The sequence below is a fragment of the Lotus japonicus genome, chromosome 4 (genome assembly GCF_012489685.1).
Source record: "Lotus japonicus ecotype B-129 chromosome 4, LjGifu_v1.2".
In the NCBI taxonomy this organism is placed as follows: Eukaryota; Viridiplantae; Streptophyta; class Magnoliopsida; order Fabales; family Fabaceae; genus Lotus; species Lotus japonicus.
The window spans coordinates 43,314,513-43,326,080 of NC_080044.1; the positions used below are offsets into that span (position 1 = coordinate 43,314,513).

Here is an 11,568-nt window from a genome sequence, read left to right on the forward strand (position 1 = left end):
AACCTCATGCCTCAAGCAGAGCACATTACATGTGCAACTAGTTACAGCCGGGCCTCAATGAAAGGAACCTGTGTTTTCAAGCGCTAAAATAGAAACCCTTTGTGTAAAAAGAGGTCCACACAGTCAATACAATAAATGAAGTTCGTGTTTTCTAGTGTATATGGGATTGGAACTTGAAGAATAGGGGAAAACCCACTTTTTACCAAGTAGATCAAACAACCAAAGGCATGAACATAATGGCATAAATGAACTTATTTTCATATGGAGAAAATTCATTCTACAGAACTCATTTGTATGGGAAAATCTATACTGTAAGATTCCTTGAGTTGAGAACATCTTGTACTAGAATTCTTTCTCTTGCCCCTAACACAGCACAATTTTACATATTCCTATTCTAGCAAGTACAAATCATGGCAAAATAGCATATTCGTCCAATGCCAATCCACGCTGGTTTAGCGAGCAAAGATCTGGGAATTAGAATTTTAACCACGCCAGCTGTTAGACCTCTTAGCTTCAAAGGCAGCTCCATCATTAAGCATGTCCTGTGCATCAGTTTCCATTCCCAGCTTTGAAAGCGCGAGAGCCTGCAAGTAGAATGCAGTTGGCCAATCAGGTATGCATACCTGTGCCTGCATGGCATCTCTTAACGCAAGCTCTGCCTGATCGTTCATCAAGTAGGAGAAGGCTCTCCTTGCAAAGACAGTGGCAGAAGGAACAGACATCATAACCACCAACTGTTTCAAGCAAAGAAATATAAGACATTCAGATTCAGAAATATTAGTCACACATCATAATTTACAGTCATTGGGCACAAAATAGAACAAGTACAAAGTTTTCCTTTTTTGGACAAAACAAGCATAAGCATATATCTGACAGCAGGTTTTGTTTACAAAATTTTCTTGTGGTGTAAAATTAGGCACTCTATCTTAAAGGATTAATAGATGCAGTGATTTTTCTTCATCAGAATCAGAGTACAAGATTCTTGTATGAAGTGAAAACAAGTTGTAGAAAATATTGTACTGGATATAGAGGCCTAGCATTGGAACATAACTGTCTCAAACACATTAAGAAAGCCAATCAGCCAAAACCCAATGAAAGCTGAAACATTGCATTTACCTTAGAATAATACTCAATTGCATTTTTGAAATCCTTATCTCTAAATGCAATATCCCCAAACTTCTTGGTGTTCAAGATGTCTTGCACTTGTTGGGTCCACTCTTGGAATGAAAGCTGCGATTACATTCTTAGTAAGCACATAAATGTTTAGAAAACAACCAGAGCTTAACAAGTCAGACTTACCCTTAGAAGTAAACAATTAAGTAATAATGTACTTCTAGGTATATGGACAAAGTACTCCTTATAGTGACTTGGGAAGTCCTCCCCCCTCAAGCTAACTTTTAGGGTTAAGTAATTCCTAGTATGTTCTCAATTCTAATTCTTATATGCTGAAACATAGTTTCATCTCATAAATCAATCCAATGAGTAAGACATACATGACAGTGTGTGGCATTAAAACAGACGCAGTAATCTCATTTAAAATATAATTCAATGCTATGTATTGGCAATGAATGAAAAAACTCCACACAGAGAGAACAACTTCATAGTGAAGGGATGAGATATCAGAAATCTTAGCCATCCCTCTAGATCTGATAAAATTGCTACATGCGGCATACTTAAGCAAAATGAACATACCTAGCATATCCAAATAGCCCAATGACAACATTTGTATTTCAATAATAACTAACTAAACCAGCATTGTGTGGAAAATATGGTGATATAACACACCTCATTTTCTGCACCTTCTTCATCTTTATAACCTGTTTTTAACAATATATCATGCACAGCAGTAAGATCCATCCTTGCACACGCCTTTCCAAGAGGAGAAAGCATGGTTGGTAGCACTGGTGCTGTATTTTTAGTAAGGCCCATTAGCACATGAGATGCTACCTGTTAAAAGACGACGGAAAATATGCAATAGAATGAATGAAGATCATCAAGAAAGAGAAAGGAAAACTGGGAAATGAAGCTTAGTACAATTGGAATGAAGATAAAAGGACAGCAAATGCACAATGTAGATCATAATTGAACGTTAAAACACAAACCTCTTTCTGCTTTTGAAGAGGTGCAACTGCAGTAAGAAGAAATTTAATATCAGGTCGTTCTCTGGCCTCAAACTGAAGACATTTTGAAGCAAGCTCAACCAACTTCGTAGCATCGTCATTTGCATATTGCCCTTCTAGGGATGAGTCCATCAACAACAACGCATTTTTCCCTCTAATTAGGTCCAAAGCCTGAAGAACAAAGTCAATCTTACTAACAACTTTCATACCCTTACTTGGCATATGTAGCATCATGTGATTTAACAATGCCAGCATAAATAAGCATCTTTGAATCAAGTAGAGTTGTAAAAAGGATTATGGATAATCATGATATGAACCATTCGGGTTTTATTCTACGTGACATTCAACTAGAAAGTAACCTCAATACCCAAGCAGTATGCAAGAGGAACTAGAAGTGCTAAAGTTTTTCAAAAACATATCCTGAGTGAAAAAATATTTATCCATGGTATTGCAACCAAGCAATACTCACATGTTCAAGATAGATTATGACTCATAAAACACTGAAGGCATCCAGATAAAATAGGGTAATATATGATTCTCAGCATGCTTAATAAAACAGAATAAAGTATATAATATATCCTTGTATAGATACAATGGCTGTGGATAAAATTTGCAATTGAAATTGATAAAACAATGGAAAACTCTCGGGTTAAAATATAAATAGCGTCAAGGAATTTTGGAAGAATGGCAACATACATGACTTGGAGGAATGTGCTTGCCGCTCAAAAGATCTAGAAGAACAGTTCCATAGCTGTAGATCACACTCTCTGCAATTATCCTGCCTGCGGATGCAGTTAAGCACAACATATATAGCCATTAAATGTTGGCACAACCCATGGAATCTCAATTGCTAATGAATCCAACAATCTTTTTTTTTATAGACTCGAAAGATTAAAATGTCAGTGAGAAAATCAGAGTGTAAAGCATTCCTATTTAATATAGTAATGTCTAGAAATTACTCCAAATTATGCTCCAGTATTCAGTAATATAAGCACATTATCAGCCTATGTCATCAAATGCAAACAAGCCACAACTAGCATTTGCTGTTAATGATAGTTGTTGTCCAAAAGAATGCACTTTTGTAAGTATTATACCTGTTCGCAAAAACTCAGGTGGAGTATAAGCTAAATTAGTACTGTAGCTTTTCCCATCTCGACTGTTTTTCATAAGCCCAAAACTAGATAAACGGGGATCACCATCCTGAAACAAGTGAATAAATTGTTAATAGTCAATTTCAATGCATAGTTTAGACATTTACTATGTTCTTGGCATTTATAATGGAGTTAATGTAACAATATAAGATAGATATACCTGAACAGGGAAATGCATCTATGTATATTATATTTCATGACAAGCACCAAAAGAATGGTGATGTAATGTATAAAACAAATGAGTGAGTTGAAAATGAAAGATTCATAATCATACCTCATCAAAAAGAATTCTATATGCATTCAGATCATGATATATTTTCCGGTTTTCCATGCTACAGTGATCAAGCGCCTGGGCAACATGGTACGCAACTCTAACACGCATGTCCCATGGTAATGGCTGCTTGTCCCCTAGAATCACATAATTCATCAATTTAAAAAGTACTTATAGAGTACATTGAATATGAACAAACCCAAATATATTAACAAGCAGACAGAACAGGATAAAGAAATATACAAGAAAAAGACTCTTTAAAGATGATAAAGGAATAAATATTGAATTTTTCCTTAGCTTAAAGCATTTTGTCATATATTTAGAGGTTTTGCAAAGAGTACAGAGGTAAAGACCTGCTACGATTTGCAATTTAATCAGAGTTATTTACTCATTTAGTGCTTATAGTTGAGGAGGATTGAAGGGCTTTTCTTTCATGCTACCTCCGTTTTGAGATAATGTTCTTCTTTCTTTGCATCTGGATGGTGTTCAGCTAATACCTATTTTAGAAGGGGTGCTTTGTTGGATATCCAGGGATATTGGCAAGTTATGTTTTTCAGTTTGCCTTTTATTTTTTCTCTCCTTTTCAGTTCAGTTTTGGGATGAAGTCTTGTTAAATGTTCTCGTGCTTGTTTGTTTTTGGTCCATGGCAATCTCTTTCATTTTCTTTTTATTGAGGACGAATCATTCCTCATGTCAAAACCTCTTCTATACTCCTATAAATATGAAAAGGTAGTTACCTAGTTGATGATACTTGATAGAACTCATATCAAGGAGCAAAAACCAGAATGGAAGGTAATTCAGCACGGTGCCCAATGTCTTATATAATGTATAGAAGAAACTAGGAATAAGCAACTAATATAGCTACCACACAAGATAAGAACAGGGCGGTTAGTTCCCACATAGAAAGTCAAGCTAGTACAAGAAATCAACTTGCTAACTAGGGCTATGTTTGGTTTGGGCAGGTAGAAACTGAGAATATATCTAAATTTTATTGTAATCAAACACATTGTCAATCTATAGTTTTTTATGTTTCAAGTGTCCTATTTTAGTCCAATAAATTATAACCTTAAAACACTGAATTGTGCAAGCTAAACTGGCCTGCAGCAGAAATACAAGTATATTTTCTCTCTCAGGAAAAGCATATTAGCACTTCATGCTTTCCAGCAACAGAAACATAAATATGGTAAGAAATTTAAGACGCCAGCGGAGCTTTTCCAAGAAAAGCAAGTAACAAGTATTTACCACTAAAACTAATGACAAAAATGAGGAAGGCAAGTCTGAATAAACACACTAAAACAAAAGAGATATAATGGCAGAACAGGAAGTTGAATTAGAGGATACTGAACATTACAATGAAAGAGATGCTTGGACAAAGTATCATTAGGCATGTACTCAGCTACCAAGAGCCTTTCATCTCCTTCAGCACAACAACCAATTAGATTCACAAGTCTCTTGTGCCTCACTTTCCCAACTCCAGCTGCCTCTGCCTGACCAATCAAAACCATTAACAAAAACGCTTTGCGTTCCCAAAAAAAAACACCCAATAGAAGCATAAAACAGCACAGGATTTGGAATGTGAAACATGCATTAATGAAAACCATTTTGAAGACAAAAAGAAAAAAAGAATCCAAAACTATATCTTCCAGTCAACCCGAAAAATTAACATATCTACAACTGAATCCATGTCACCCTTCTATTCCTTTTCCCATCAATTTCTCAGCAACCAAATTGAGGGCAAACAAAAATGTAGTTCAATCTTCTCACCATAAACTGTTGGGAATCAGGCCAGGACAGTTTGGAGAACCGTTTGACAGCAACTAAACGATTGTTCTCAAGCTTCCCTCTGTAGACCACATTAGGAGCTTTCTCACCACTCTCAGAGACAATGTAATCAGTGCTGAACTCATTCGTGGCCCTTCGAAGCTCACTCAGACCGTACTCTTTGAATGTCGGAACCTGAAACTCTTGATCAACATCATCCCCACCACTACCTTCAAAATCAGAAAACCAAACACCAAGTAAGAACAAACTGAAAAAAACCAAACTTACTTAAAACAACAACAAAACAAGGGAAGCAGAACCATCCCCATTTAGCTTAAAAACCCACTCAACCTAGATTTTCACTAGAAAGCAAAGAAACAAACAGCTTGTACTCAACATCACACTGTAGCACAAACACACACACACACACAACTTCAAGACCAAAACTTGTCAAAATCCAAAAAGGGAAACTCCCAATGAAAAGTCAGAGAAGAGTTGAACAGTGAAAAGGGTACCTGGATCGGGTTTCTTAGAGTCAGGTAATGCGGTTGGAGGGTCTTCAGGGGAGTGAAGATGAGCGGTTTTGGAGTGTAAGCAACCCATGGTTGGTTAAGACTGTGAACTGAACTGAAAGGTAATGATATGAGTGTGTTGTTTACATAGAAAGAAAGGTTGAAGAGTACAGCAACAGCAGATTCTACAGGGCATGAGCTACGTGAGCATCAATGGTTTAAGCAGAAAATGGTGGGGTTGGCCATGTTGCAAGTGACTGAATCACTGAAACTGTTGCTTGGTTCAGCGGCGTGAACACAGAAGAAAGAGAGAGAGAGAGAGAAAAAGGGGAAGGTGAAAAGGGCCAAAACTCAAAAGGTGAGCGGTACTAGTAGAAAATGAATAAATGGGAAAATGGTGAAGAGAGATAGAGAGAGATATGAAGGTAGCGAGGAGCAGAGAAGGTCACATGACAGGGTCTACTCTATGATGGAGCACGTGCTGACCCAGGTGGGACTTGGGAGGCATTTTCCAAGCAATTCTTTACTGCTAGTTTGGATATCCGTTAGAAAGTATGAAAGATGTTTAATAAGTTAGTCGGCAAAAAGTGTCTTGAGATATGTCATTTTCTCGTTTTCATATGCAAACCAGCTCACTTTTATACCAATAAGTCTCATCCTAGTTGGGAGATAGCTTAACTCCTCTAAGTGTTTAGTTGAAGATTTGATCTTTTATCAGTGTGTATGGACACTATGGTGAAAGGTTTATTGAAGAGACTTACTCTAAATTGTGATCTCAGAATGCTGAGTGCATGTTTTGTTTGGGGTTAAAGCGAGCAGAAATGTGATTTTACGTGTCTCAATGAACAAATAAAAAAGTTAAAACTTATCACATTGAGTTTAACGTAGATTGATGAAGCAGCAGAATTTTAACAGCTAACTTCAATGTGAATACGTTAAGTTTAATGAAAATTCAAATGAGCACATTGATCTCATTATTGCTGCATGCAGGATATCTTGATAATATGAAAAAACGAGTTCATTATTATTATTGGACAATTATTATGTTTTGCAGTTAGAAAATTCAAACGTGACACATCAAAGCCATGCCTGTGAAACATGATTACACGATTTTTATGTGGACTGGTTTGTTGCAGTTTCCATGTTTTAAGGGTCTTGTGTCCGCTTTGTAGATTCTGCTGGCGTTTTATTGTGTGATGCAGTGCACGGAAGGGACCGTGAGAACCAAATCCAGTGACAATCAATGTGATATGAGGTGAATGTACTTTGCTACTTTCTCTCATGGAATCACAACTTCAATAACATTCATTAATAATAATGAGAACTGCTTGGAATAATTAGAAAGGTTGTACTTTTTAGCAAAGATCTTCTCTTTCTTTTTAACTAGGATAGAGCCCGTTTGCCCGTGCGATTAACTGTTAATTATTATCATTGAGTAGTGATGTATTTACTAAAACATACAATTTTAATTAGTAAACACTTATATGTCGCTATTGTCTTCCTTTTATGTCTTAATGTTTCATCTTTCTTATAGACATTAATTGGATAGTTTTGCAATATTAACTTTGGTTCGCCCTTTACGGTAAGTATGGAGCTTGTGGGTGTGATCTCTGGCGTAATCTTACATGTAAAAAATAAACAAATAATTCATACAAAGATGTACGAATAAGGTATATAATAGTTGCTCAAATGTTGGTTAATTGAATTAATACCCACCCTTAGAGGAAAAAATTTAGGAAATCATACAAACTAATTGTTGTAAATCTTTTGAAAAACTTCCTCGATGACAACGTTCTTAGTAACATCTTGTTAGCTAGTGTGTTCATCACATACTAATATACTTAGACCAGATCTACTTTTAACTCTAGAAATAGCAACATATAATTACCCATGGGAAAAAAAACTGGCTTCGATAGATAGACACCGACATGAGATAATGATTTTCCCTGACTTTTGTTTATAGTCTTCGTAAAAGATGAAATCAAAGGAAATGCCTTCTTTGAAACTTAACTGGCATGCTTTGATCAGATGACATCAAATTCATCCTAAAAATGTATACCATCTTTCTGAAATGTGTGCCAGAAAGAACAATAGCACCAGTTACATTTGAATCAAGGTAGTGAACCATAAGTCTCAACAGAAATGTCAAGATTTCGCATGAGCTTAACAGGTGCACCTTTTTTAAGAACCAACTTGTGATCAAGAATACCAAAACATCTAATATCATTCAAAATTTTTGTGGTTAACCAATCAACTTTAATTCCAACATCCTCATTGACCTTCAATACTTAATAAGAGGGATAAGTTTTTTCATCTCCAAGAAATAATGACAAAACATATGAACCCAAATTACCATGTCTGCAATAAGGTTAAAGATTGATAGATCAGCAAATCATTAGGAATTTGAACATCAGACTCACCATCGTTATAGTCACTCAAATTACCATGTGCAATTGGGTCTGGTAATTGAAGTCAAATCCCTGATGTCACGTGATATTGAGAAAACCTATGTCGAATCTATTACACTTAATTTCATTTGATTCAGTGTTTAAAGAATAGAACATCCATTAGTACATAAGATAAGATAAGAAGGTATGTGCCCTTGTAACTGCATTAGGTTTTTCATTTAGAAGGACCATAGGATTACAAAGGAAAAGAAAGATGAGATAGCCTCCTTAAACAAAAAGCAAATGAACTCATTAGTACATAATCTATGCACTCCACATGTATCCTGATGAGGTGCCCTGAAAAATGTCTTATTCTGATCACTAAAAGAGCCAACAAAACTATGATGTCTAACGAACGCACTGTCGCGGGTGCGTGTCAAAGTATTTTTGCTTTGAATGCAGTACAAGGTGTTAACACCAGGATCGTTCTCACAAGGACTTGATAAATTATTAATTGATATTAGAGTAAAACAAAAACCTAAAAGGGGGTTGATTGATTGGATTGAAAAGTAACAAAGCAATAACTAAATAGACTAGACAGAAGAGAGAAAATGTTAGTCATCGAATTATAACATTCAAGTGCAACAAACCTTCATTGGTTACAAAAGATTAATTCTTCCTTATTGTTTCCCTAATTCGTGAGAGTTGATTAACTAAGCGAAAATCAATTCACAGTTTCCTAAACTAAGCGATTAAGAAACAGTTACGAACTAACATGAACTAAGCGAACATGCATCAACTATTATTTCTAAAACTACGGAATTAAGCAAACCCTAGATCAGAAATAGAGATGAAGAGAATTAATAAAGAAGAAATTTGCATTAAGAACAGAACCTCAAGTTTGCAAACACAAGAATATTAAAAATCCTAAGACTAACTATAGAGTTTAGCAACTCATACTAGAAAAGATGGAGAGAGATATTAGGAGAAGGTGGAGGAGGTGATGGTGAGATGTGGTGAGGTGGTTGGGTGGTGTGATGGTGAGGTGGTGAGGTCTAACAAAAGCCTAAACTCACTTATTTATACTAATAAATAAACTTGTTCATCAAGTAACAATCTTTGTTATCTAAATCTTTTCTAAATCTTCACAAAATCGGGCCCACATAAAGGAGTAAGCTGCTGAGCACTCAGGCATTCGCGGGCCCCACAAGAAGTCTGAATCTTCGATTGAGGTAAACATGAGAGTTGTAGCTCTTTAAGTCAACTTCGCGGGCCTTCAATCGGATCCTAATTCGGAGTTCTGTAGCCCAAGATATGATCATTTTAGTGCAAACTATTCCATACTCGCAGGATTAGCGACAACAACTTTGCAAGGAAATTATGACCCCGTTAGAGGCTGATTCTCAAATTGTGCTTAACATGAAAGTTGTAGGGCTTCGAGTTAGCTTTCCAACGACCTATTATTCGCCCTATTTGGATATTTGTAGCTCCGATTTCAACCTGTTCTAGCAAAACAGTCACAGAAACTAAAAGTGTAGAATTAAGCACTTTTCCATGAATAATCCAAATAAACACTAATGGTCAAAACATGGCTAAGTCATAACAATTAAGCACAAAAATGTATATAATGAAGCTTAGAAAGACACACGTAAAGTGCATCAATTATGCGCTTATCAATGTCCCATAACAGGTCTAAGGTCAGCATATTCCTTTGAAATGTCAAAGCATTTTGCTCTATCTAGAGACACCATAATTGCAAATAAAGCACAGAAATAAAATCTCTCAATCCTTCAACCTACCAAAATCTCTACAGTAAATCAACAAAAACAGTTCAACATCAAGTGGGAGGAACAATGTGAAAAATACCCCTTGGAAAGAGCATGGATTGACAGTCACTTTGTCTCATCCTTACACCACCTCCTCAATCTATGGCTATTAACTAACCACATAAATGAGTTCTGTCTATTGTTCTCTATGATGCATTATTACTTTTGTTTTCTTCAAACATATACATAAAAAAAGAAATAAAACATAAATTTTCATGCAATAACTGCATAATGATTGTATGTTTGAACTTGTACATTTCCTCAAATTTTAGTAGGAGAGAGTTGGTTTTCATTTGCTAGTGGTTATTCATGCGATTTCATGGTGATTTGCGGTCATTCTTGGCTAAGTGTCCTGTATAAAGGAGATTTCTGTTTTAATCATGAGAAGATTCCAAATCTAAGCCTAGCTTATTGCATGTCATATTTGATTTGTGTTTTAAAGGTGTGTTGCAAAACATATAAATCAAAGTAGCAAGGACGAGTCAAATTTATAATATTACTCAGGACTAAGTTCAAATTTCATAATTAATTTTTTATCAAGATAAATTATGACAGCAATTAAACAATACCAAGCTATATATCAGCTTCTCTAAATCATCCCTGATTGTTAGACTGTGTAACAGCAATGTCTAATCTCCCCGATGATCGTTTAGACTGTGTAACAACAACATATACAGAGTATAATGCCCAAGAACAAAATGGTGTGAACCTGATAAATACTCTTTCAACGAACGTACCCAAGTGATAAGAGTAATTGGGAAATGGGAAAAATCTCACAGCACACAAATGCTTTGATATACCATGCTCTGATATACCTTGGATGAGATGCAATCAATTTTACATTCCGACCCATTAATTACCTTAACACCTTCCATGGCAAAGCATTTCGCAGAAAGGTCATCTATTTCCATATTTGTCTAAGCTCAATGCAAGATTCAGCCTGCTCTCATAAGCCGGATCTGCAAACATAGCAACAAAATAAATTAATGACGCCGCAGCAAATTAATGACAAAGGTCGAACAATTAATCATATGGTTCGAGCTGTACTATTGTGACTTGAATTGCTAAGTTACTAACACACACCAGATAGAAATGCTAAATTACTAACACACATAATTCATAGAAAATTAGAAACAATCCATAAAGTAGTTGTTAATACAATGATTACATAAACAGGACACACATTGATTGCAAGGTTCTGAGAGCTACTGTTTTAGAGACCCCTCCCATTGAGTTGAAGACTCTGTTACTTAGAGACTGGCTGTTGTTGCTTAGCTTTCTTTTCACCTCTGTTTTCTGATCATTTTATTTGTCACTGAGAAAAATCTCACATTAGAATTTACATTAAGCTATGAGACTATTAAACCTTGTCATAAATTTTGTGCATGGAAGAACCTTAAATCTGCTGCAACAGGTCAATGTCTTGCTCATACCATATCTACTCACTTGATGAAAACCAAAGTACACAAACTTTTTGTCCAGCTTTCTGCATAGATTCACTTGTGTAAGCATTGGCATAAATGAAAATATGACTACCATA

At 35.7% G+C, this 11,568-nt stretch overlaps 1 protein-coding gene across 1 annotated transcript; it reads right to left on the reverse strand.

The window, feature by feature from the left end:
- Window positions 1-224: 224 nt before the first annotated feature.
- On the reverse strand, window positions 225-6,216 carry LOC130713758 (serine/threonine-protein kinase BSK2). Its single transcript, XM_057563553.1, has 10 exons — window positions 5,819-6,216; window positions 5,307-5,533; window positions 4,894-5,029; window positions 3,546-3,679; window positions 3,215-3,320; window positions 2,817-2,902; window positions 2,103-2,291; window positions 1,786-1,947; window positions 1,117-1,230; window positions 225-734 (listed from the first exon to the last, which is right to left on the reverse strand). The coding sequence occupies exons 1-10, from the start codon at window positions 5,904-5,906 to the stop codon at window positions 483-485; spliced, it is 1,494 nt and encodes a 497-aa protein (XP_057419536.1). The 5' UTR covers window positions 5,907-6,216; the 3' UTR covers window positions 225-482.
- Window positions 6,217-11,568: the final 5,352 nt, after the last annotated feature.